The sequence below is a fragment of the Astyanax mexicanus genome, chromosome 14 (assembly GCF_023375975.1).
Source record: "Astyanax mexicanus isolate ESR-SI-001 chromosome 14, AstMex3_surface, whole genome shotgun sequence".
Lineage (NCBI taxonomy): Eukaryota > Metazoa > Chordata > Actinopteri > Characiformes > Acestrorhamphidae > Astyanax > Astyanax mexicanus.
Window position 1 is genome coordinate 6,413,136 of NC_064421.1, and position 27,860 is coordinate 6,440,995.

The 27,860-nt window shown below is 42.0% G+C and overlaps 1 protein-coding gene across 1 annotated transcript in view; it reads right to left on the reverse strand.

Annotated features, from left to right (window-relative positions):
- Window positions 1-12,162: 12,162 nt before the first annotated feature.
- The window catches only part of ism2a (isthmin 2a), a 64,148-nt gene continuing 48,450 nt past the window's right edge, over window positions 12,163-27,860 (reverse strand). Inside the window, exons 5-6 of the mRNA XM_022673267.2 lie at window positions 25,018-25,083; window positions 12,163-20,383 (exon numbers count right to left, since the gene is read on the reverse strand). Of these exons, the coding sequence (XP_022528988.1) occupies window positions 19,866-20,383; window positions 25,018-25,083 (584 nt within the window). The 3' untranslated portion in view covers window positions 12,163-19,865. The remainder of the gene's footprint in view (window positions 20,384-25,017; window positions 25,084-27,860) is intronic.

Sequence of the window (27,860 nt, forward strand, 5' to 3'; positions counted from 1 at the left end):
GGTTGCTAAGGTGTTGCTATGGTATCCGGGGTGGTTGCTAAGGTGTTGCTAGGTGGTTGCTAGGTGGTTGCTAGGGTGTTGCTAGGCGGTTGCTAAGGTGTTGCTATGGTATCCGGGGTGGTTGCTAAGGTGTTGCTAGGTGGTTGCTAGGGTGTTGCTAGGCGGTTGCTAAGGTGTTGCTATGGTATCCGGGGTGGTTGCTAAGGTGTTGCTAGGTGGTTGCTAGGTGGTTGCTAGGGTGTTGCTAGGCGGTTGCTAAGGTGTTGCTATGGTATCCGGGTGGTTGCTAAGATGTTGCTAGGTGGTTGCTAGGTGGTTGCTAGGGTGTTGCTAGGCGGTTGCTAAGGTGTTGCTATGGTATCCAGGGTGGTTGCTATGGTGTTGCTAAGTGGTTGGTAGGTCACTCCTAAGCAGTTGCTAGGTGGTTGCTAAGGTGTTGCTATGGTATCCGGGGTGGTTGCTAAGGTGTTGCTAGGCGGTTGCTAAGGTGTTGCTATGGTATCCGGGGTGGTTGCTAAGGTGTTGCTAGGTGGTTGCTAGGTGGTTGCTAGGGTGTTGCTAGGCGGTTGCTAAGGTGTTGCTATGGTATCCGGGGTGGTTGCTAAGGTGTTGCTAGGTGGTTGCTAGGGTGTTGCTAGGCGGTTGCTAAGGTGTTGCTATGGTATCCGGGGTGGTTGCTAAGGTGTTGCTAGGTGGTTGCTAGGTGGTTGCTAGGGTGTTGCTAGGCGGTTGCTAAGGTGTTGCTATGGTATCCGGGGTGGTTGCTAAGGTGTTGCTAGGTGGTTGCTAGGCAGTTGCTAAGGTGTTGCTATGGTATCCGGGGTGGTTGCTAAGGTGTTGCTAGGTGGTTGCTAGGTGGTTGCTAGGGTGTTGCTAGGCGGTTGCTAAGGTGTTGCTATGGTATCCGGGGTGGTTGCTACGGTGTTGCTAAGTGGTTGCTAGGTGGTTGCTAGGTGTTGCTAGGCGGTTGCTAAGGTGTTGCTATGGTATCCGGGGTGGTTGCTAAGGTGATGCTAGGTGGTTGCTAAGGTGTTGCTAGGCGGTTGCTAAGGTGTTGCTATGGTATCTGTGGTGGTTGCTAAGGTGTTGCTAGGTGGTTGCTAGGCGGTTGCTAAGGTGTTGCTATGGTATCCGGGGTGGTTGCTAAGGTGTTGCTAGGTGGTTGCTAGGTGGTTGCTAGGGTGTTGCTAGGCGGTTGCTAAGGTGTTGCTATGGTATCCGGGGTCGTTGCTAAGGTGTTGCTAGGTGGTTGCTAGGTGGTTGCTAGGGTGTTGCTAAGGTGTTGCTATGGTATCTGGGGTGGTTGCTAAGGTGTTGCTAGATGGTTGCTAGGTGGTTGCTATGGTGTTGCTAGGCGGTTGCTAAGGTGTTGCTATGGTATCCAGGGTGGTTGCTATGGTGTTTCTAGGTGGTTGCTAGGTGATGTATATGCATAAATTTGATTAAATGGTGTTTGCACGTTGCTACGCAACGTGCAAATACATCAATCAGCTATGCACGCTAGGTTGCTCTGGCCGTTCCGGGGTGTCCAAACTTTTGACCCGTGGCTCCATTACACACAGTACTGGGGGGCCGGGGTGTCCAAACTTTTGACCCGTGGCTCCATTACACACAGTACTGGGGGGCCGGGGTGTCCAAACTTTTGACCTAACGCTGTTTTATCCCATAGCTGCTCCATACACTCACAGTACTGGAGTTCTAGCTACCTGTCCTTCGATCTAGCTGCCGTCCTCCGATTGGCCCCATTCATTCCAATGGGGCCACTTCGTACGACATTCGTACGAAATCCGTACGTCGTAACTTTTCGTAACGCATATTTTCGGAAAGAGCTCAATAAGTTCTACAGGTCCTCAATTGGTTTCATCTTAGTATTTCAAAAATTGCGACGTCCACGGGCGTGCAAAGTTCTGCCCATTCATTTTCAATGGGCAAAAAAACGCGTACTTACGAAGTTTTTACGAAAAACGTAAGTCCGATCGGAAAGCTGTATACAAGCCCACCATTCCCGATATGGACGCACGTTTTCTCTTTTGAACGAAGTCGATATTTCGAAAACTGCGGCACTAGTTAACCGGACAAAAAACAGGTGGAATAATAATAATAACTAGATTGCAGTTCCTGCAGAAACTGCGAGTGTGATTGCAGTGCTGGCTGGTATCTGCTATGGTGTTGCTAAGGTGTTGCTATGGTATCCGGGGTGGTTGCTAAGGTGTTGCTAGGTGGTTGCTAGGGTGTTGCTAGGCGGTTGCTAAGGTGTTGCTATGGTATCCGGGGTGGTTGCTAAGGTGTTGCTAGGTGGTTGCTAGGTGGTTGCTAAGGTGTTGCTAGGCGGTTGCTAAGGTGTTGCTATGGTATCCGGGGTGGTTGCTAAGGTGTTGCTAGGTGGTTGCTAGGTGGTTGCTAGGGTGTTGCTAGGCGGTTGCTAAGGTGTTGCTAGGTGGTTGCTAGGTGGTTGCTAGGGTGTTGCTAGGCGGTTGCTAAGGTGTTGCTATGGTATCCGGGGTAGTTGCTAAGCTGTTGCTAGGTGGTTGCTAGGTGGTTGCTAGGGTGTTGCTAGGCGGTTGCTAAGGTGTTGCTATGGTATCCGGGGTGGTTGCTAAGGTGTTGCTAGGTGGTTGCTAGGTGGTTGCTAAGGTGTTGCTAGCCGGTTGCTAAGGTGTTGCTATGGTATCCGGGGTGGTTGCTAAGGTGTTGCTAGGTGGTTGCTAGGGTGTTGCTAGGCGGTTGCTAAGGTGTTGCTATGGTATCTGGGGTGGTTGCTAAGGTGTTGCTAGGTGGTTGCTAGGTGGTTGCTAGGGTGTTGCTAGGCGGTTGCTAAGGTGTTGCTATGGTATCCGGGGTGGTTGCTAAGGTGTTGCTAGGTGGTTGCTAGGTGGTTGCTAGGGTGTTGCTAGGCGGTTGCTAAGGTGTTGCTATGGTATCCGTGGTGGTTGCTAAGGTGTTGCTAAGTGGTTGCTAGGTGGTTGCTAAGGTGTTGCTAGGCGGTTGCTAAGGTGTTGCTATGGTATCCGGGGTGGTTGCTAAGGTGTTGCTAGGTGGTTGCTAGGTGGTTGCTAGAGTGTTGCTAGGCGGTTGCTAAGGTGTTGCTATGGTATCCAGGGTGGTTGCTAAGGTGTTGCTAGGTGGTTGCTAGGTGGTTGCTAGGGTGTTGCTAGGCGGTTGCTAAGGTGTTGCTACGGTATCCGGGGTGGTTGCTAAGGTGTTGCTAGGTGGTTGCTAGGTGGTTGCTAGGGTGTTGCTAGGCGGTTGCTAAGGTGTTGCTATGGTATCCAGGGTGGTTGCTAAGGTGTTGCTAGGTGGTTGCTAGGTTGTTGCTAGGGTGTTGCTAGGCGGTTGCTAAGGTGTTGCTATGGTATCCGGGGTGGTTGCTAAGGTGTTGCTAGGTGGTTGCTAGGTGGTTGCTAAGGTGTTGCTAGGCGGTTGCTAAGGTGTTGCTATGGTATCCGGGGTGGTTGCTAAGGTGTTGCTAGGTGGTTGCTAGGTGGTTGCTAGGCGGTTGCTAAGGTGTTGCTATGGTATCCGGGGTGGTTGCTAAGGTGTTGCTAAGTGGTTGCTATGCGGTTGCTAAGGTGTTGCTAGGCGGTTGCTAAGGTGTTGCTATGGTATCCGGGGAGGTTGCTAAGGTGTTGCTAGGTGGTTGCTAGGTGGTTGCTAAGGTGTTGCTAGGCGGTTGCTAAGGTGTTGCTATGGTATCTGTGGTGGTTGCTATGGTGTTTCTAGGTGGTTGCTAGGTGATTTATATGCATAAATTAGATTAAATGGTGTTTGCACGTTGCTACGCAACGTGCAAATACATCAATTAGCTATGCACGCTAGGTTGCTCTGGCCGTTCGGGGGTGTCCAAACTTTTGACCCGTGGCTCCATTACACACAGTACTGGGGGGCCGGGGTGTCCAAACTTTTGACCCATGGCTCCATTACACACAGTACTGGGGGGCCGGGGTGTCCAAACTTTTGACCTAATGCTGTTTTATCCCATAGCTGCTCCATACACTCACAGTACTGGAGTTCTAGCTACCTGTCCTTCGATCTAGCTGCCGTCCTCCGATTGGCCCCATTCATTCCAATGGGGCCACTTCGTACGACATTCGTACGAAATCCGTACGTCGTAACTTTTCGTAACGCATATTTTCGGAAAGAGCTCAATAAGTTCTACAGGTCCTCAATTGGTTTCATCTTCGTATTTCAAAAATTGCGACGTCCACGGGCGTGCAAAGTTCTGCCCATTCATTTTCAATGGGCAAAAAAACGCGTACTTACGAAGTTTTTACGAAAAACGTAAGTCCGATCGGAAAGCTGTATACAAGCCCACCATTCCCGATATAGACGCACGTTTTCTCTTTTGAACGAAGTCGATATTTCGAAAACTGCGGCACTAGTTAACCGGACAAAAAACAGGTGGAATAATAATAATAATAATAATAATAATAATAAGAAGAAGAAGAAGAAGAAGAATAAGACTTAAGAAGATCAATACTGTGATTGCATTACTGCAATCACACTAATAATAAGAAGAAGAAGAAGAACTAGATTGCAGTTCCTACAGAAACTGCGAGTGTGATTGCAGTGCTGGCTGGTATCTGCTGTGGTGTTGCTAAGGTGTTGCTAAGTGGTTGCTAAGGTGTGGCTATGGTATCCGGGGTGGTTGCTAAGGTGTTGCTAAGTGGTTGCTAGGTGGTTGCTAAGGTGTTGCTAGGCGGTTTCTAAGGTGTTGCTATGGTATCTGGGGTGGTTGCTAAGGTGTTGCTAGGTGGTTGCTAAGGTGTTGCTAGGCGGTTGCTAAGGTGTTGCTATGGTATCCGGGGTGGTTGTTAAGGTGTTGCTAGCTGGTTGCTAGGTGGTTGCTAAGGTGTTGCTAGGCGGTTGCTAAGGTGTTGCTATGGTATCCGGGGTGGTTGCTAAGGTGTTGCTAGGTGGTTGCTAGGTGGTTGCTAAGTTGTTGCTAGGCGGTTGCTAAGGTGTTGCTATGGTATCCGGGGTGGTTGCTAAGGTGTTGCTAGGTGGTTGCTAGGGTGTTGCTAGGCGGTTGCTAAGGTGTTGCTATGGTATCCGGGGTGGTTGCTAAGGTGTTGCTAGGTGGTTGCTAGGTGGTTGCTAGGGTGTTGCTAGGCGGTTGCTAAGGTGTTGCTATGGTATCCGGGGTGGTTGCTAAGGTGTTGCTAGGTGGTTGCTAGGTGGTTGCTAGGGTGTTGCTAGGCGGTTGCTAAGGTGTTGCTATGGTATCCGGGGTGGTTGCTAAGGTGTTGCTAGGTGGTTGCTAGGGTGTTGCTAGGCGGTTGCTAAGGTGTTGCTATGGTATCCGGGGTGGTTGCTAAGGTGTTGCTAGGTGGTTGCTAGGTGGTTGCTAGAGTGTTGCTAGGCGGTTGCTAAGGTGTTGCTATGGTATCCGGGGTGGTTGCTAAGGTGTTGCTAGGTGGTTGCTAGGTGGTTGCTAGGGTGTTGCTAGGCGGTTGCTAAGGTGTTGCTATGGTATCCGGGGTGGTTGCTAAGGTGTTGCTAGGTGGTTGCTAGGGTGTTGCTAGGCGGTTGCTAAGGTGTTGCTATGGTATCCGGGGTGGTTGCTAAGGTGTTGCTAGGTGGTTGCTAGGGTGTTGCTAGGCGGTTGCTAAGGTGTTGCTATGGTATCCGGGGTGGTTGCTAAGGTGTTGCTAGGTGGTTGCTAGGTGGTTGCTAGGGTGTTGCTAGGCGGTTGCTAAGGTGTTGCTATGGTATCCGGGGTGGTTGCTAAGGTGTTGCTAGGTGGTTGCTAGGTGGTTGCTAGGGTGTTGCTAGGCGGTTGCTAAGGTGTTGCTATGGTATCTGGGGTGGTTGCTAAGGTGTTGCTAGATGGTTGCTAGGTGGTTGCTATGGTGTTGCTAGGCGGTTGCTAAGGTGTTGCTATGGTATCCAGGGTGGTTGCTATGGTGTTTCTAGGTGGTTGCTAGGTGATGTATATGCATAAATTTGATTAAATGGTGTTTGCACGTTGCTACGCAACGTGCAAATACATCAATCAGCTATGCACGCTAGGTTGCTCTGGCCGTTCGGGGGTGTCCAAACTTTTGACCCGTGGCTCCATTACACACAGTACTGGGGGGCCGGGGTGTCCAAACTTTTGACCCGTGGCTCCATTACACACAGTACTGGGGGGCCGGGGTGTCCAAACTTTTGACCTAATGCTGTTTTATCCCATAGCTGCTCCATACACTCACAGTACTGGAGTTCTAGCTACCTGTCCTTCGATCTAGCTGCCGTCCTCCGATTGGCCCCATTCATTCCAATGGGGCCACTTCGTACGACATTCGTACGAAATCCGTACGTCGTAACTTTTCGTAACGCATATTTTCGGAAAGAGCTCAATAAGTTCTACAGGTCCTCAATTGGTTTCATCTTAGTATTTCAAAAATTGCGACGTCCACGGACGTGCAAAGTTCTGCCCATTCATTTTCTATGGGCAAAAAAACGCGTACTTACGAAGTTTTTACGAAAAACGTAAGTCCGATCGGAAAGCTGTATACAAGCCCACCATTCCCGATATGGACGCACGTTTTCTCTTTTGAACGAAGTCGATATTTCGAAAACTGCGGCACTAGTTAACCGGACAAAAAACAGGTGGAATAATAATAATAATAATAATAATAAGAAGAATAAGACTTAAGAAGAACAATACTGTGATTGCATTACTGCAATCACACTAATAAGACTTAAGAAGAACAATACTGTGATTGCATTACTGCAATCACACTAATGAGTGCTTTGAAGGCACTTTTCCACAACACCACCCTCGGATCTCTGGAAAAAAGAAATTTACAACACAGTGATGCATCCCTAACACATGTACCATACCGTCACTGCTGTGAGAGAATTGATCTACTTCTGCCAACTGGTCAAAATGTCTTCAGGTGAATAAGATAAGATGCCTTTATTTATAAGATGCCAATCCAACTGTACTTTAAACACACATTAAGTAAGCTTAGCAATATGTTTACTACTACTACTACTACCAAGAAGAATACAAGATAATATAAAAAGAAAATATTCTAAGAAGAATAAAAAAATGAATTAAAAAAAAGATTGCATTTGATATATTTGGTAACTCTAGAACAAATTATATATTAAAATAATACAGTGCCTGGTCAAAAAAGAAATATTTTGCCACACACTATCATATTTGGTTTGACCGCATTCAATCCAGTCTTGCATTAGTCAGACAAACCAAGTCTCCCTGAAGCTGCGGGAGTCTCCCACATTTCGGTAGTGGCTCCGTGATGCCCGCGAGTCACATATAATCTCCCGGAATTCAGAACGAGTGACCCAAGAGTGCACTGCACACAAACGCGCACACAGGCCACAGACTTTTTTTCTCTTATCGCGTGTGGGAAGGAGAGAGAGAAAACAGAGAGGGTTCTGATTGGCCTGTTCTCTGCAAAGAGTCTGTGAGACAGCCAATCAGTTTTTAGTGTGGGCGGGCAGTGTTTTTCCCCCCTCCCGGACGGGATTTGTTCAGTGAGTGAGAGAAAGCAGATTTTTGTTTTTTGAGTTTTTGATGTTGTGCAATTTTTTGTGATATTGTAACTGTCAATTTTTCTCAAATAAAGGCTTTTTTTAAAAAAAAAAAAAAAAAGGGAAGCAGAGGCAGGGCCTTCCAAAAAGAAAGTATTTCACATCTGAATACTGTAAATTTATTAATAAAAAAGTAAAAATAATTAAAATAAATGTAAAGTTTCATTATCCTTTTGTGTGTGTGCGCAAGTTTTTTTGTTTTGTTTTTTTTTGGCGGGGGTGGGGGTGGGGTGGATGTGGGGGTGGGTAACCTCCCTGAAATCAACTTTTGCAACTTGGGATGTCTGATTAGTTCATTTTTTACCAAGATCTTGCAGCAGCATTGATGATGGTAGAGTCTGACCACTGCACAAAGCAGCTCTTCTCCATCCAGCACATCCCAAAGATTCTCAATGAGATTAAGATCTGGACTCTGTGGTGAACTCCCTCTTAATCCATGTGTGAAAATGATAAATGATGATCTCATGCTCCCTGAACTCTGAACTTTTTCACAATTCCAGCTCCATATATCCTGACATTGTCATCTTGGAATATGGCCGTGCCATCAGGGAAGAAAAAATAAATCCATTGATCCAGGAATAATCTGGTCTATATTCAGTATATTCAGGTAGTCAGCTGACCTCATTCTTTCAGCACATACTGTTGCTGAACCTAAACCTGCAGACCAACTGCAGCATCAACCAACCCCACATCATTTACTTACTTAAATCCAGGTGGAGATTTTCTTTTTTGGCCAGGCAGTGTATATATAAAATGCTTCTCTGGCTAGTTTTTGTTTACATTCCTCCCCTGTCTCTCTGGCACACTTGGTGTGACTTTAGTTTCTGCCAGTTCTCGTTTTTCTGCCCGTTCTTGGGCTCCCTATCTCCTTATAAGGCCATTTTTCCTGGCTGTGTTCCAATTCACTAGCTTGGGCGACGGTAGAGTATTGGACCGCAAACCTGATGACACGGGTTCAATCCCGGCATTCCTTTCTTCTTGGGTTTGCTGCTTTGAATTAAATTGTTCTGCAATTGGGTTCAACAACCCACTGGGCTGGAGAGCTACTAGTCTGTAGCACTCCATCCCATTACACTTCATTTTACAAAACTGATTTCCAAGTAGCGACTTGGAAAATATCTGGCCGGCAGCCAAACTTAATTGCTGACCCCTACTATAGAGGTATATCTAGTTGTTGTAGGGAAGCATTTTTACATACTCTTGTCGCAAGACCCAGTGTCTAATCAGACCACACATGCAATAATTTACATATCTGCTTGAGACATTTTGCAGCAATAGAGGGTGCATTAATTAATAAATAAGTTTGTCAATGACTGCAAAAGCTTACTGTAAGATTAATAATCTTAATGATACAATGCTATAATGTACTTCCTGATAGTAATCACTATATTTATAAGACTGCTTGCATTTTTACTGTAGCCTTAATGAAACACAGGTACTGATTTTTATATCCTGGCTTTATAACGTCATCACATGTATTCTGTTACTACCCAGCACGGTACACAAACTGTTCACTGGATGTCTTTACTTTAAAAAGCCCTTCCCCTCCCCCGTCCTTCTACACATGTAGAGTTTCGTATCTGGCCCTCATTTCCTACTGACGTCAAAGCGAAAGGCCACTAACTGCAGTATCATCAAACAAAAGCATCAGCCGTGCCTCGGAAGCCCTCGGCGTGACCTTGCGGTGACCGCAGCATTGTCTGTAGGGCTCTTGAAGCTGGAAAACAGCCTTTATGGAAGAGGAGAAAAGGAGCAGCAGCCACGGAGGTCATATAAAATGTAAGCAAGTATCTGAGCCCGGAGCCAGCTGGACAGACCTCACTGAACTATTGAGGAAATGTATTAACTGCCACAGCGGGAGGGAAAGAGAGAGAGAGGGGTTACTGACCTCTCCAGCAGCACCTGACTTGGACTCGAGTCAGGTTGTGTCCTGGCTCCGACATTCAGGCAGTGCTTAATGTGGAGGCAATTAGATTATTAGTGCACCAGATGGCGGTTACATAGCTAGATAACTATTCAGTGATAAGCTTTGTAAGCCCCATGAGGACCAGCTCTCCCTCTCTCTTCTTCCCTCCGGTAACCCAATCTCAGCACCACATTATGATGCAGCCATTTTTTTTAAGCCAACGTTGTTTTTGTTGACTGTGGCTTTTTCTTTTCTTTTTAAAGAACTGAAGTGTCAGTTTATACCCTGCTAAAACAAAAACTAGCTCAAGACCTCAAGGTATTTGCAGGTAGATGGTTTCAAATGGTGTACTGTGGTTGACAACATGCTCATCTAGACGAAAACATACCTTATATTGGTAAACTAGCTGGTTAACTAGCTCTCAACCATTGATTTTAGTCATGCTGCCCATATAAAATAAAGAATTAGCACAAACTTGGCTAATGGGCAACTTGAATTGGGGCAAATGTGGACTTTTCTACTTGGTTTAGGACAGAATCAGGGTGTTGACACAAGTGGCTCCAGGAGATTCCCATATCATTTTTATAGCAAATGGGGTGTTGGCACAAATGGCTTTGGAAGATTCTTGTATTATACTCAGCAAGCGGCTCTGGACACTTCCTATATTGTACTCAGCAACCGGGGTATTGGCACAATCAGCTCTGGAAGATTCCAATACTATATATACTTAGCAACAGGTGTGTTGGGACAAGCAATTTAGCAAGATTCCCATACTATATTCACCAACTGATGAGAAACTGCTTGAGTATAAAACCTTGCGTAAATTTGGATGTGTGATATATTATATTTAACAACCAGGGTGTTGGCACAAGCAGCTCTGGAAGATTCCAATACTATAATCAGCAACTGAGGTGTTGACACTAGTGGCTCCAGGAGATTCTCAAATTATACTCAGCAACCGGGGTGTTGGCATAAATGGCTTGAGATGATTCTCATATTATACTCACAAGCCGATTGGGACAATTCCCATATTATACTGAGCAACCGGGGTGTTGGCACAAGCAGCTCTGGAAGATTCCAATACTATACTCAGCAACTAATGAGAAACTGCCTCTAGTTCAGTTTCTGCTTGAGTAGAAAACCTTGAGCAGATTTGAGTGTGTGAATTGGGCAGAAAATGAAAAAAGTGCTTAAAAAGTCAATGGTAGGACGTTAATATTATTATAGTGGTGCATCGTAGTAGATAACACCTGTGTCCTCCTCATGTCAGGCTGGGGTTCGTTACCCTGTCTGGGCAAGCAGAACATGCTAGCAAGATTCCTCACACTGCATTTTTCTGTGACATTATTAAACTATAAGTTGCTCTGGGTTAGACCATCTGCCAGTTATGAAATAAGTGAAGTTTGGGAGGAGGAACATGCCTGAAGCCCCACCTCCTCTCGACTTAGCATCCTATAAATTCACTGTAGACACTGTATTTAAAATATATATTAACATATAGTTATAGATATAGTTATAAAAAAACACTAATTGCACCAAACATCTGCATTAAGACAGTAGTATGAACTAATCATGAAATTGATAGTGAAATGTTACCTCAGGCTCTCAGAAAGACTTCAGAATGGCACACTCACACCTGAATCATTTGTGAGATGTTATCTTGTGAGTAAAGTTGAACACTGGCCAGAGTGCTGATGGCAAGGCAATATTAATTACAGGAGTTGGATAAAGGTATTGATAGATAGTGGGTGCCGATTGATGATACATTCCTTTTCTGAAGTTGTACAGGTACTGTATTTAACATGACTTAACACATGATTTAAGATGATTTAACAGGCTAATATTACCACCCACAGTGGACAGTGCAGTGGGTGCTAATGATTATGACTGCTGGTATCTGGCTAGAATTGTCCATGTGAACAGACAAGTGACTTCTACATATCCCACAGGTTAGATAGTTATAATCCACACTCTTTTTAGCTACCATGGGACAGGACAAAAGTCATGGAACATGATACTGTTGTCCCATGACTTTTGGCATGTATTATTTAGAGAACAAGAAGTGTTAAACAAACCAGAGTATATTTTATATTTTAGATTCTTTAAAGTAGCACCTCTTTCTTAGATAGAGACAGTTTTGCACATCTTGGCTGGATTTTCTCAGTCAGTTTTATGAGGTAGAATCACCTGGAATTCAGGCTTTCAGTTAACAGCTGTGCTGAACTCATCAAGAGTTAATTACTTGAATTTCTTGTCTTTTAATGTGTTTGAGAGCATCAGTAAAGTAGTGAAGAGGTAGAGTTACAGGTACACAGTGAAAAGTGAATATTTGAGTAATGTTCTAATCCAGATTATGAAAAGCAAGAACTACTCAACTAAGTAAAGAAAAATAAAATTAAAATTAAAACAACTTCGAAGGTATCCTCAAGTGCAGTCACAAAGCCAATCAAAAACATTATGATGAAACTGGCCCTCATCAGGACTGACCAAGCAATGGAAGACCAAGACCTCTGTTGTACAGGATAAGTTCATCAGAGTTACCAAGTGTGTCCAGGGTACTGTGGATGTGTGAAAACTTTGGTTTCGTGCAAAGAGACACACACACATACACACACACACACATACACACACACTGTGCATGCTTTTTCAATTACTCTGTCAGAGACTCCGAGCTCTACCCGACCACCAAGTGACAAAGCAATGACGCGTTCACATTAACTGTCCACGTTACATTTATTATATTTATTACAGAGCTCTTGTTACAAAGGAGATGACAACTGGTAAAAAAAATACAGACATATATATATATAATGAACTGAAGTAGCATGGTGTGTGGCGCGGCTTGAACGCGTTCCCTTTTGTTTTTGTTTTTTTGTGGGGTTTTTTGTGTTTTTTGTTCACAAGGCATCCGATCTGGAACGGGATATTTTCATACAGCTTCACATAGTGCATCTTACGGATCATCTTATGGACAATAAATACTGTACAATAATAAATCTAAACAATAGAACATGACATGCCAGACATTTTACATTATTACATTACATTACAAAATCCTTTAAGAATGCAGCATTTGTGTAGTTCATCCCTTTACAATAATGATAACGAATGATACAAACAAAAAAATTATACAGGTATTATTCTATATGTGATAGTATATACACAGAGATATATCCCCTTATTTATCTTAAATAAAGTGCCTTTCTTTCAGAAATCTCTTAAAAGTGACACAATCTTATCAAATATTCCTGAAAGAACATTAAAAAAAAAAAAAACGTAAACTTTTCACCGAAAATTCTGCAATGGAGAATATTTGGAGATACCAGCCTGTCCGTCTTACTCAGCGTACTGTAGATCCTCGCTATTCAGCACTCTTCTCTTTTCTCACTTCAGCGATTAGATCTGGAGGCTCATGTCCAACATTCTGGAGAATCCACGAGTTTTAGCTTCAGCCGTTTCAGCACGTTCACACGTACCGCTGGCAATGGCAGCGTAATGCTCATAATAGACTCTTTATTGTAACATAAAGCAATGAAAACCTGCTCTAGTCTGCACTCTCAGCCCGAGCCCTGCGCTAAAACGAAACAGCAGTGGAAAGCTGGCAGCGCTTCAAAGAAATCCCCCCCTCAGCTCAGGTCAAAGCCAGTACCCAGCGGAGCAGATAGTGGGCTTTGCCCCCTTCACGCTGGCCGCACCCACACCTCCCGGCCTGGGCACATACCACACAGCTCCTGAATTCCAGGGTGCTGAAACGTGAGGCAAACATGCCATAACAGAGAGCAGAGGGAGCTCACGCAGTGAGATTAAAGCTCTTTCACAGCTGCACTGTGTGAGATTGTGCAGCACTGGAATGAATGCACTGGTAATCTTCTGGATGAAGATGAGGCATTAGTCTAAAGTGATCAATGATGAACGACTGCTTGTAGGCCCTAATTGACTCTGTAGAAAAGGTTGTTGGGTTAAAACAGAGTTTAGAGAATGTCAAAATGCTGAACGGAAACATTTTCTGTACAAAATTATAGAATTATAGAACAATTTGAGTTGAATTTTAGACTTTTAAAAAAACATAAAAGGCCCTATCGTATCACGTGCTCATTAAAATGGTGTCAGAGGTGAGGTATGTTCAGGTATATTTCTGGTGTGTTTCAATTTTGGCGGCGGAAAACACAGTTTGTTGTGCCATACTGTATTGAACAGCATTGGTGGTCCTACTTTATAATAAGTGTCCCTAAGTGCTTTGTAGTTACATGGTAACAATCAATGTAACTACAGTGTAACTACTGATGAAGAACGCAGTGTTACAGATTAACTAAAAAGGTACAGGTTATGTATTTACACATGTGTATTAAGGATAATTTTGACTTGTGTGTGTACAAGTTAAACATGTGTACCAGGTTGATTGTACTTACACCTGTGCAATAGTGTGTGTGGTAAGTTAAATATAAACGTCTTTAACAGCTTATGGAGCTGATTGAGTGTTTTGATACTAAATATACTAAAAATCAAATATTATCATGGAAAGACTAGGTCTGAACTAGTAGGCTTTTGGGCTAGTAGTTACACTGTAGTTACATGGATTGTTACCATGTAACTACAAAGAACTTAGGGACACTTATTGTAAAGTGGGACCGCATTTTTAACCCTTGTGTGGTGTTCGGGTCTGTGGGACCCGTGTTCAATTTTCATCAAATGATACTAAAAAAATATTTTTTCTAAATCAAACTCATTGGCATTGGCTCATTTTTTGTGAAAAACACATATCAAAACACATTTTCGATAAACACACACATTTATATTACATACAGTATGTTTGGCCAAGGGCTAATAAACATTGCTTCATTTGTAAATTTGAAACTAAAAAATTTTCTACTCATATCTTGAGTTAAATTTATTTTCTTTTACATTTTATTAAAAAACTAATAAAAAAAAAGAGTAGCACTTTTTAAAAGAAATGTAACATAAGAAAGGTAAAGGGTAAATATTAACCATGTAAGCTGTTTATATTGCTTGCAATTTAGGTGAAGCGAGCATGTGTGAAGCATTTTAATGTAGAATTGCTTAATTTTGCTGAATTAAATACAAGTAACAAAGTAAACGAGTAACAAAAAATATGAACACCACACAGGGGTTAATTGCTAGTTTACTTATAAAGATTGGTGTAGTGTTTAAACCCTGCTCACTAGATAGCAATGATGTAATCTAACTGTTGTTAGATCCCACTGTTCTGATTGGAAAAATGTAAACTTGTCTTTTATTCAGATTTTATGAATATGATAGTGTTTTTATGAGAGTTTTCCAAAACTTTGCTTTAAACAATTGCAATATACAGTATCTTCTTGCCTACAGTGTTGCTATATATTTTAAAATACTAAATCGTGACCTCCATATTGTGATAAGAGGTAGATGTAGATTAATGTAGACTATAACAAGCCCAACTCTCCCAGTGTGGACGTTGCTCTATTTTCTGAACTAGATCTTCGGGGTGGAGTCCCAGTGTGTCTGAATTCACTCGTTAAGGTGTCACTTCGCCAAATGTGGATGTTTTTACTGCAGCGTGGAGCATGGAATAGACCTCCATCAACACGCCTTTGGCTGGTAAATCCCCAGCGTTCGGTTTCAACATCTCACAAAGAGACAGATCGTGATAAACGCCCAGTCTGAAAGGAGAGGCTTTAGCTGCTAAAACAACATCCCATACAAGTGGGCTTTGATTGGAGCCCAGTGATCAGCAAGGTTCTGTAAAGCGTGCTGTGTTTACATAGATGTTCGCTTTCTTCACAAGTACCTACACCCCGCCCCCCTCAAACACAGCTTCTACTCCAGAGTCACGGTTACAGTCCTACACTGCAACCAGGACTAACTGTTTTCATCATAATAAAGTAAAAATGGCAAAGAAAATCAAAAGAATGCAATATGATAAAAAAAATCTAGGAATATTTCAACATTTCTATCGGACACATCTTTTCCATGATTAGAATTAACAGTAACATAAGTAATTATAATGCAAAGTCATATGCAAAGGTTTGGGCATCCCCGTTAAAATGACGTATTTCTCTAATTATGACATACTGTGGCTGTGCCATGCTCACAGGGGAGATCCCAGCATGCTTGGTGTTGCCCTTCTCCATTTAGCTACGGTTATATTTGTGGCTTTTCGATGGTGGAGTATTATTCACTATACTGGTGTTGGGATGAAGGGTCAAAAAGGATCTCTGCCACATGAGAGAACTTCTAATCTTCAATACCATTATTATTTAAACAGCCATATTGGCATACCTGTCAAGTCTCCCGTTTTGGCCGGGAAACTACCGTATTTTACTCCTCTTTCCCGCCGTCCTCCCGTATTAGTATTTTCCCGTAAATTTCCCGTATTTTATCAAAATAAAAAAATATATATTATTGAGGATACAGTGCACTGACCGCTCTGTGTCTCTTAACCAATCGTGCAGCCGGTTCAAGGAGAAAGTCCCGCCTTTCAGGAGAAACAGCCAATCAGCTTGCAAGGAGGGTCAGTGTGGGGAAGCCCCGCCCTCCTCGCTGTGAGTTCAGGCAGCTAGTCGGAGCTGCTGATGTTAAAACATACATGCAGCGATTTTTCTAAAAGAAAGGTAACGGTAGTCTAATCATGGAAACTGTGATGAGATTTTTCTGATAGCTGCTTAAAAATACTCCGAAATAAAACACACAGATTAAACCTCTTAAAATAAAAAAAAATTACAGCTTGTGACTCAGTTTAACTAGAAATGTGGAGAGAACCGACATTAACTGAACTGATCAGGGGTGGAGTGATCAAAAGGAAGAAGTATTAATTAAAAATTATTTTGTAGGCCCCTTAGGACTAATTTTTACTGATGGAATATATCTGGTCCATGTCCTTTTAGTAAAAGCTCATAATACAATTTTTAGGTCACCAACAGTCATTTTGCAGAATTTGTGCACTCTTTGTTCAATTTTAAATCCATTAAATAAATAAAAAATATATCATATAAAAGAGTGCATTTATTACAAAAAAGACATGAAATCTTAAATAAAAAAAAGATATAGAAAAGGGTTTTTAATTTGGCTGTATTAAAAGAATGACATATGTAGGAATGTCCACAACATGTTCAGATTCTGATAATCTAATTGTAGTGTGTAAGTGGTTCACTTGTGGTTATTTTAGATTTTTTGTAAACCTGTTTTAAAATGTAAGAGATACTGAACCTTCGTTGGGCTGGTGGGACAGCTTTAAGCGGACAGAGGAAAATATCCCTTATTTTTAAATCTAAAACTTGACAGGTATGCATATTGGTAAGCAATAAAACAACATACACACTGACGTGTTAGAAGTGAATTTTGCCCCTTGGGAACTATAGAATTGTGCACTGACCTGCACTGTTGACTTTACAGAATATGTATGTGTTATAATTGTGTTCTAATGATTATAATTAAGCAATAATACACTCAAGGTTTGTGCTATAACGTTTAATATTGGCACTGCTGTGCTGTGGTTATAGGCACGAGGCCGTAGGTCAATAAACAGTTTGATTATTGCTGTTTATTGGACGATTTTGGTTAAAGAAGAGAAGAAAGAACGATCTGTTTGGTTGTAAACACTCAGCGAGTCAAAATAGTTCCATTGCTGCTCTGTTTGTAGTTACGCTGTTTGGCTTGTATCGTTGCTAGGTTACCTGTATGTGGCGAAGTAACACATGGAGAGATACGATTACAGTGCATTACCGGCTGATAACGGCACTCATAGAACGCCCCTCAGCCAATTTTGCATATTGCAGGGTCGGTGGTATAATGACTGTGGTATAATGATTATTATAAGGGTAGTTTTAAACAAAGAAGTGGCAATTTTGTTTATGCAGGGGTGTCCAAACCTTTTCATACGACTACTAGTATATGCATTCTTCTGGGTTCAATAGTATTAAAAGAATTTACTCCACTTTCTACTAGATTTTGGAGCACTGCTGTGAGTATTTAATTGCAGTCAGCAACAAGACATTCCCAAATACCCAACTTATCCCTAAAGGATTGGATGGAGCACCAACATGTCAGATTCCCTAATACTGGAGAGATTGATACCCCAGTATCTCATTCATAGCATTTCACATGGTGCCAATAGATTTGTGTTTGTGTATTAATCGGCTCCATAGAGTTTTAGACATTGATCTGAAGAGTGTCCACAAACAATTGGACAGATATATGGACAGCTATACAGGGGTTGGGCAATGAAACTGGAACACCTGTCATTTTAGTGTGGGAGGTTTCATGGCTAAATTGGAGCAGCCTGGTGGCCAATCTTCATTAATTTCACATTGCACCAGTAACAGCAGAGTGTGAAGGTTCAATTAGCAGGGTAAGAGCACAGTTCTGCTCAAAATATTACAATGCACACAATATTATGAGTGACATACCAGAGTTCAAAAGAGGACAAATTGTTGGTGCACGTCTTGCTGGCGCACCTGTGACCAGGACAGCAAGTCTTTGTGATGCATCAAAAGCCACGGTATCCAGGGTAATGTCAGCACACCACCAAGAAGGACCGACCACATCCAACAGGATTAACTGTGGACGCTGTAAGAGGAAGCTGTCTGAAAGGGATGTTCAGGTGCTAACCCAGATTGTATCCAAAAAACGTAAAACCACGGCTGATCAAATCACGGCAGAATTCAATGTGCACCTCAACTCTCCTGTTTCCACCAGAACTGTCCGTCACCACAATAAATTATTGTGGTCTAAAACCACGTGTTTCAGTTTCATTGTCCAACCCCTGTATATACAGTGTATATAGTTTCAGCAACTGCCTAACAGCTTCAAATAGCTGCTATTTTGTGTGATTCTGTGGTTGTATCTGTTCAAAAGGTTTCTTAACAGACAAATAATGTTTCTTTAAGACTAAAAATGCAGCAATGAACAATACTGTAGCCCTTTTTATATCGCTGAATGAAAATTCCTGACCTCCTGAAAGAAGTTCTTCTTCTCTTTGTCCCTGGTCTGATAACCTAATTATGTTCCAGTGCTGTCTTCCCTGCGAGCATATCAAAGATCGAATCACCTTGTGTAAATATATATGTATATATTTATTTATATATATTGTCCTATGACGCCCCATCTGAATATATCTGTGGTAACAGTATACAGGCCGGGAAGAGTAGAAGAATGGCGTGAAATGTGTTGAAGCAGACGCGCACGCGGCACCAGGGCTCGTGTTTGATTTGTTTGGATTGATCTCGCTCGGGCTGGAGGGGCGCCAGGAGCGAGCTTCAAGTCTAAGACAACAAAAGAGCATTCTGCTTGGATTCGTCGCAAGTTTAGCAGCTTGAGTGGAATTCCTTTCATGACACATCTGAGTCTTTGAGCACGCCGCAGAGGGGGAAAAAACGGAGCAGTACGAATCCAATAAATACAGTTTCAGAGGATGCCATGTTTGAACCCCCACTGCTCTCTTGTCCTGTCAGTTCTGAACCAGGCTGTGCGCATTTGGCTCTCTGTAGAAGAGTCCCAAGACATTTGTTACATCACGTTCATTTTCTCTGCTAGGGAAGGCATGTTGTGAACTGCTTGTGAAACGGTTGTGGAAGACTACAGCAATGATTGCGAGGTGATTAAAAAAAAACCTTGAACCCTAGAATTATTTTTTATTTAGTTATTCATCTTTTTGCAGACACTGTTGTTAATGGTTGGTAACAGTTTGTACTGGCATAATTCTCTAAGTACACCAGGGTTCTATTGTAGGGCTCATGAAATTGATGTTAATTGTGACAGCAGTGTAGTTATGAAAGTTGTAAAGATGGGAAGGCTATAGGGTCTAGATGCCCAGCAATCGCGGCTACAATGAATCCTAGGAATCTCGTAGTAATGCGACTGCATTACAGATTAAGAGATGCACCACTAGAGGAACACCCACCATCTATAATTTGCTGGTCATGTCTTATGACAGCCATGGCACATGAAATCTGTTATCACATGGATGACACCTAGAGGAAGACGTAGATCTTGGCGTAGAATGGTAGAACCTTTCAATGGTCACCTATCGATTACCTGCCGCAATAAAAAATGACCAACTTGACCAACCCAAGCCTATGTCTAGGTGAAGACCAGTTCAGCTGGCATAAAACACTGTAGAGTTCCTCTCATTAAGTTTCCAGCTTTGACCTTCCTTCTCATGATGTTTTAGTCTCCTCAGCTTTATGTTTCAAGGCTTGACCTTCTCTGCACCGAAGCTCAAGCCAATTCTTGTCCAACGAAATCCACCATTATATACTTATCAATCTCTATATCCAAAAGTAGGCAGACTGAACCCCTACAAATGTGGCAGTGAAGTTTCAAATACAGTATAATTTCCATTTACAGCTCCATATTGAGCTGTAGCACACACCAACAGTACCACCTTCACTTCCGTTATGAAGTCTGCACCCCAGTGTGGCCCTCAATACTCCCGAGCCTCCTCCAGCTCGTTCATATACACGTCCTCCAGAGGGTTTTCCGTGCACTGCAGCCCGTTGTTCGGAGGCCGAACCGAATGGAAGCGGCTCCAGTCGCCTTTGCACAGAATCCAGGGCAAAACGTCCACTTTATAGTGCAGCTCTGGAGAGAACTCTGTGCTGATGAGGTTGGGCGCTCCGGCCCCTTTGCCCCGCGTGATGAGCTTCATGTGGTCGTCGTAGCAGCAGTGCTGAGCAGCCAGCGTGGTGCTGTCAAAGGACAGCATTGAGCGCACGCAGAACTTGGCCGAAGGTTTGTAGATGTCCAGGCGTTCCTTGGGGCCGCTGGCGTCGCGCCACCGGTAGGTCTTGCGAAGCTTCTCGTCGAAAATGTTGACGGCGCTGTAGACGACCTCGGAGGGGTAGACGCAGGGGCAGCTCGGCAGCTCGGTCAGGACCTGGTGGAGGTACTTCTGCAGGAAGTCGTTCTTACAGTTGAGCCACTTCTCACAGCTGTCCATATCTGTAAGAATGGAATTAGATAGAGATAAGTATAGTTATTAATACAAGAAAAGTATATATTAAATACCTTTCATGTTAAATAATTATCTAGACACCTATTTTAGGTTTAATGTAAGACACAAGCTAGAAATGGTTGCTTGAGCCAATATTTCAGGATGGCCTTGTGTCTATGTTACCTCCTGGACCTCTCCTTTTAGAGAGGTTGTTGTAGTCAAAGGTGCCTGAACGATATTATACCCAGAAATACCGTGCCATACCACCCACCCCTAATTATCACATTAGGTACCAACAATTTTTTCAGTGTTTATTCACAGAAAAATTCAAACTTCTAATTCTAATTTTCCCATTATATACTGTATCTATTAGATACAGATTATATCAGTCCAGTTTCATATATTTTACTTTAATCCTGGATATATTGAGATATTTGGTGCACATTATTAGTATCGTGCAGTAGTGTATCCTTAAAATATATATTTTTATAATTCAGTGTTTTGTCATATCACCAAGAGTATCGCTATTGCTAAAAAAATAATATTGTGATATTATTTTAGGGCTATATTGGCCACCCCTAGCCTGAGTCATTGGTTAAATCAATCTCACAAGTTTCAAGTAATTCTTTGTCATTTCCAGCTCAATGAGGAGCAGATTCAGGGCCCTATTGTATCTTTGATCTTTAGGCCTATGGCGATGTCAAACAAAGAAGTCATTTTAGAGCACTTCTATTGTTCAATTCTTCATGATTTTTGTGTGACAGCACAGTATGTGTGGCGATATAACATTTTCCAGAACAAAGTTAGAAAACAAGCTCATTTACAATTCAAAACATAAAAAAATGCTAGATTCCCCCAACACTGAATGAGTAGCATATGTTCAGAAAACGTCAGTAATCACTTCTATTTAAATTCAGCTCTTTCTACTGTACTGTACTGACATAGTCTCTCTTTAATGTGGCAGTACGAGTATGAGCTTAACTGAAGCAGACAGCTCTGAACATCAGCAGATTTTACCCCCTGCTGAAGAAAACCAGCTACGCAGGAGATCGGCTGTCAAAGTTATAATACTGGCATATTTTAGGCATTTTTTGATATTACACAACAGATATAAATATATTATTTTGATCAGGGTGGGGGAAAAGCAACAAATATGTGTAATATTTATTGAAAGCTAAGAAAACCTAGGAATAAAATAACTATTTTTTATTTTTTGGACTATTTTAATAACACTAGCAGCTGGAAAGTTTCCTTTACTTGGGTGCCATACAGGTTGATTAATGTGCTTAAAAATATCAGCAAATAAGCCAAAAAATGTAAAGAAGCTCCACCCCAATGTGGAGATCTGCGCAAGCGCAGTAACCATAGCAGGGCAGTAAATCACTTTTTTATTTTAAATATGGTGTTAAAACTGTATTTTGACTTTAAGTTTAGAATATTTTGGTCTCTCTCCATTCAAACAGTGTGTCAGTGTGTCTTCGCTATGGTAACGACAGGAAATGTGCACCTTGCAAAGTTTACGAGCAAACGAGCAAAAGGCATGCACTAATTCTCTTAAATAATAATGGGTGTGTTTTGGCCGTAACATCTAATGAACATAAATGTCCGGTACCATTGCAAAGATGGCCAAAGAGTCTATTATATCTTATATACAGCTCTGGAAAAAAATTAAGAGACCACTTCAGTTTCTGAATCAGTTTCTCTATTTAGTTTTGCTATTTATAGGTTTATGTTTGAGTAAAATGAACATTGTTGTTTTATTTGCTTTTTTTATAATTTTATTTCAGATTTTTCCCCATTTTCTCCCAATTTGGATATCCAATTGTCCCAAAATAAGAAATGGCTGAAATAACAAAAAAAAAAAAACGCAGAGCTTTCAGACCTCAAATAACGTAAAGAAAACAAGTTCATATTCATAAAGTTTTAAGAGTTCAGAAATCAATATTTGGTGGAATAACCCTGTTTTTTTGATCACAGTTTTCATGCATCTTGGCATCATGTTCTCCTCCACCAGTCTTACACGCTGCTTTTGGATAACTTTATGTCTTTACTCCTGGTGCAAAAATTCAAGCAGTTCAGCTTGGTTTGATGGCTTGTGATCATCCATCTTCCTCTTGATTATATTCCAGAGGTTTTTAATTTGGTAAAATCAAAGAAACTCATCATTTTTAAGTGCTCTCTTATTTTTTTTCCAGAGCTTAAGACTGGGAACTTTCTTAGAGTGATCAACATACATTGCCTCAAAGGGTTAACGTGGCAGTATGAATATATGAGGTTAACTGAAGTAGACAGCTCTAAGCATCAGCATATTTTACCCCCCGCTGAAGAAAACCATCTACGCAGGAGATCTGCTGTACTGGACCATATTCATTAGAAACATTTAGATTCCAATGTGAATTATATAGATAGAAAAATAATGAGTTTATGAAAGACATGCACGACACTTTATCTTGTTATGTTTTCCTACGCCGCTCATTATTATTATGGCTGAATAAAATGAGATATCATTTTCAACGTTCCGAGCCAGACGTAAAAAGAAAAGAAAAAAGAAAAAGCAAAGTAAATAGTACGGTTTCATGGCCTCAGCATCGCTCTCGGTGGAGCAATACTGAAAACGTTAAATGTGGGATCCCCCTTCGGTCCAACTGGACCTCTGCTCTCCTCCTCTGATTGCAGCCTCAGAGGGGTCGTTTCCATCAGGACAAGGACCATTTCAGCTGCAGAGGAAACATGCTTTAAACTGGACACGGACTAATCGCAAGATAATAAAATCAATAAATATTTAAAGAGAGAAGCCGTAAAGCTGTAAGTACAATCAGCTCAAATGGTGGGAATTAACCAATCCCCTGGCGCATAATCTCCTAAGCACACATAAATACATAATTATTATAAATCAGCCCTATTAGTACTGGCTGAACTCCGCAAAAACACGGCGAAAGATTTAAACTAATACACCAGATTCAAATATATTTAACAAATTATCATCACAGAGGTTTACGCTGAGTGTTAGTGATGGCGGCAATCTGATATAAACCTTATAAATGTCCTGGGCCGATACTAGAAGAAAGTGCTGTCAGATGTGAATCAGAGTGAAAAAAAAAAAAAATATATATATATATATATATATATATATATTTTTTTTTTTATTCTGTAACATATCTAACCTTGTAAAATCATCTAAAGATTAACAAATCTTCTTGACCAATAAATAGTTCACTAAAGACTTATTTACTGAATTGTACTTTAAAAAGGATTGGTTAGGAGTGCTTATTCTATGGCATTTATTTGCACTTATTTGCACTTTTATTTTATACCTCATACAGCTCTGTATTGTAATTTGGGAGAAATGTTGAATAAAACCACAATGTTCATTTTACTCAAACATAAACCTATAAATAGCAAAATCAGAGAAACTGAGTCAAAAACTGAAGTGGTCTCTTAATTTATTCCTAAATTGTATTATTTTGCATCTATTCTGCAGTACAAGAGTTACTTCTACTTCTGTAAAAGGTCTCCATGATATTAAAAAAAGGACACAAAAACTGACAATGGAATTTATTTTTGCTTCTGCAATACATCTAACACCTTTTCTGGGGCGGTCCTGATGAGTGCCAGTTTCATCATATATTCATTAATCATGTTTTTGATGGTCTTTGTGGTGACAGCACTTAAGGATACTTTCAAACTTCTTGAAATTCTTCTTTTTGGATTGACTAACCCTTATTTCTTCTTGAAGTTTTTATTTTACCTACCATAATACAAACTCTACCTCTTCACAACTTTATAACTGATGCTCTCAAACACATTAAGAGCCAGGAAATTCAAGTAACTAACTCTTGATGAGTTCAGCACAGCTGTTAACTGAGAGACATTCTATTATTTCCAATTTATACAGTTAAAATAAAATGTATACAAACCGTAAGTTTCACATTATAAGGCACATGTAAAATCCTTCAATTGTCCCAAAAATCTTCAATGTGCCTTATGTATGAATTATACCAGTCGGGTTTTAAGGAGCCTTAAAGCCATGCCACTAAAGTACAGAGTTTTAAAAGAGTTTCAGTTTAGTTCTCCAGCAGTATTAGCATTAGCTGCTAACTGTGCAAAGCGCTAGCTCTTTTGCCGTTTAGAGGTGAGTATTATCGGCCTGTACCCTACTGCTGACTCTGACTAGCACTGTTGGAGCAGCATTAGCAATAGCCACTAACCACTAGCTTATTTACCGTTCAGTGGCGAGCTAACTAATATCTATAGCTAATATTGCCCTGGCTCACCGGAAAACTCAGAGTTCCTCAGTGTAGCTCTGTCGGGTGTCATTAGCGGCTAACCGCTAACTCGTTTGACTTGTCTGACTCGTCTAAAATGTTTTTTTTTTTTTTTTTTAGGAATTACAGTTTTGTTTACTTACCTTAGCTTAGCTTTACAGGACCTGCTGAACTTAGAAGGAAAATATGCCGACACCCCAGTTTCTACTTTTAGTTATTTGTTCTGGTGTTGTGCACCTTAAAATCCGATGTGCATTATATATAAAACATAGACCAGAAAATAGACGTTTATTGATAGTGCTCTTTATAATCTGGTGCGCCTTATGGTGCGACAAATAAGGTACATACAGTAAGAGTGTTGAATGCACTTTACCAACCTGTATCAAAAGCATCTGTGTCATTCATCTCATGAGGGATGAGCTCTGTCACTGCATTCAGATCATCTGAAGAAGAAAAAGAAGAAGAAGAAAAGCAGATGTCAGCATCACGACTATACAGCAAGCAACCTGGCAATTCTCCAACTGCATGTTATTTAGCTTGGTCTCCATATTTTCCTAGCTTTTACCAGTGATGGAAACATGGGTGGCGAAGGTTCGGTGTGTACAAGCACCATCTATTACACACGGTGCGTACCATGCTAACTCAGACTGGGATTGGAGGACAGATCAGCATCAATTCCCAGTGTACAGCGGTTCTGTATCTCTGCCTAAATCAGCTGGGCTGCTGGAAATGGACTGCAGCTTTACTGTGTGTGTTTGGGTAAGTCAGCAGTGTTTAACGGCTGGGCTGTGAGTGGACAGACTGAGGGCTGTGTGAGTGTGTGTGTGTGTGTGTGAGAGTGTGTGTGTGTGTGGGTTGTACTGAAAGAACACATTGATCTGTCTCACAGGAGCTTTTCCCCCTAATACATCCCAACATACACTTCTGTACAAAAGTCTCAGACACTTAGGTCAAATGTTTAAAAGCATTTATCTTACTGGTATATATGAATGGGAATTTGTTACAAATTGAGAGTGGTCCAGTGGGCTAAGCGCTACCACTATGATCAGAAGATCACTGGTTCGAATCCTGTTCATGCAGCTTGCCATCGGCTACCATCGGAGCCCTGAAAAAGCACATTTGGCTATGTTCTCTCTGGGTGGGTATCAAAGAGTCACCAAAGGGTGATGTCCACGTGCACCACGTGATAAGTGCGCGCCTGCGTTGCCAAGATAGCAATGAACGTCAGGTCTTGATTTAGGGCCTATAGATCTCTATCCTCTGTACACTATGTGTATAGAGTATTACATCAAAAGGATTTATATTGTTTGATGTAATATGTCAGAGATTCTGTAGAGTGTTACAGTTCAATTAAGACAATTTTCACTTAAAAAAAGATGTTTAATTAATAATAAATATATGACTATTTGAAATATGGATGATATAATATCAATATCAATATCGATATCATATGTTATTGCATTTTTTTACTTACTTTATAACTATATAAAGAATATTTTACCACAGTTTGTTTGGCCTTGCAATGTAATCCTAGATATGTGATCATGTTATTAACCTTGTATAAGAAAAGAGCATTTAAGTATATATATATATATATGTCATGTCTGGTGCTGAAAGCACGTCTGTGTCTCCCACATCCAGCTCTATCTGCGATTCTCACAGTAACAACTACAATACCCAGAACGCACCACTCCATGACACAACACACACTCCCGATCACATGACACGTCACATGACGCCACCAGGAAGTCCCGAGTATTGATTACTCAGTGTATTTAAGGACCATGCTCACGCTCACACCTCGCCGAGTATCTGTTTGGTATATCCTACAATACAAAGCGTTTCTCTTGCCCTTGCTATTCTCCATGTATGATCTTGTTTTTGTTTTCTACCGACTTCGATTTTTGCCTGCTCCCTTGTGTTGGATTACCGTGTATGACCTGGACTGTTTATTGTACTTTGGATTTTTGCCTAACCTGTGATACTGCCTTTCCGTGTATGAACTCTGGACTGTCCTCCGTTTATGGTATGGTTTCTCTACACTGTGCATTTTTGGTATTGACCCTGTTTCTGTTGACTACCCCTGTTTACTCTATAACTTTAATAAAAGTTATTTTATTGTATCTGCACCAGTCTCCTTCCTGTCTGGCCCTGACAAGATACTCGGCCGTAATGACAGAGACTGCGGATACAGAGTCTATTAAGTCTAGTTTGGCTAACCAGGGTCGGCTTCTAGGTCAGCACCAGCAAACGCTCGCTGGTGTGACCCAAGCTGTTGATGAGCTAGCACGCCACCAGGTTAACCAACAGCAGCAGCTAGCCGATATTATGAGTCACCTCCGGGGTTTGTCCACCCAGAACCCTAGCCCAGTGGTTAGCCCTGTAGCCAGTCCTAACAAACCCACTACTCCCTTTTTCGCTGTGTGTAAACCAGAGGTCTATGACGGTAACACTGAGAAGTGTAATGGATTTCTGCTCCAGTGCTCCGTGTTTTTTAGCAACTCACCTCCTGCTTCTGATAAAGCTAAAATCGGGTTTATAATTTCTCGGTTGTCTGGCAAGGCTTTGGACTGGGCTACAGCTATTTGGGAAAGCATTTCTGAATCCAGCTACGACACTTTTTTGTCTATTTTTCGCAGTGTTTTTGATCATACACGCTATGGGCAATCTAGTGGAGAGCTTCTGATTTCCTTGAAGCAAGGTAAACTATCTGTGGCAGCCTTTGCTCTGAAGTTCCGTACGTTAGCTGCTAGCAGCGGTTGGAACGACCCTGCTCTCATCTCCATGTTTCGACACGGACTTAACCCCGAGATTCAAAGAGAACTTGCATGCAAGGACGACTCACTCACCCTGGATCAGCTGATCGCTCTGTCTATCCGTCTGGATCAGCTCCTTTCCCGTAAGCCCAAAGCTGTTAGCCACACTCCTGTGGTTCGCCCTGTGCAACTCCAGTCCGGGAATCCAGTTCCGGAATCTGTGCCTGCACCCAGCCCTGAGCCCATGGACATCACACGATCCAGACTATCCGTCGCTGAGAGGCAGCGTCGCATACGCCTTCACCTGTGCCTCTATTGTGGTGGTCCAGGTCATCTAAGGGCGAACTGTGAACTCCGGCCCAATTCTGCTCAAGCGTCTGCTCTGGGACAGCGCGTGGAGAGTACTCCACGCGCTAACGTGGTATGTACCCCTGTTTCTAAACTTAAAGAAAAATGTTTCGAGT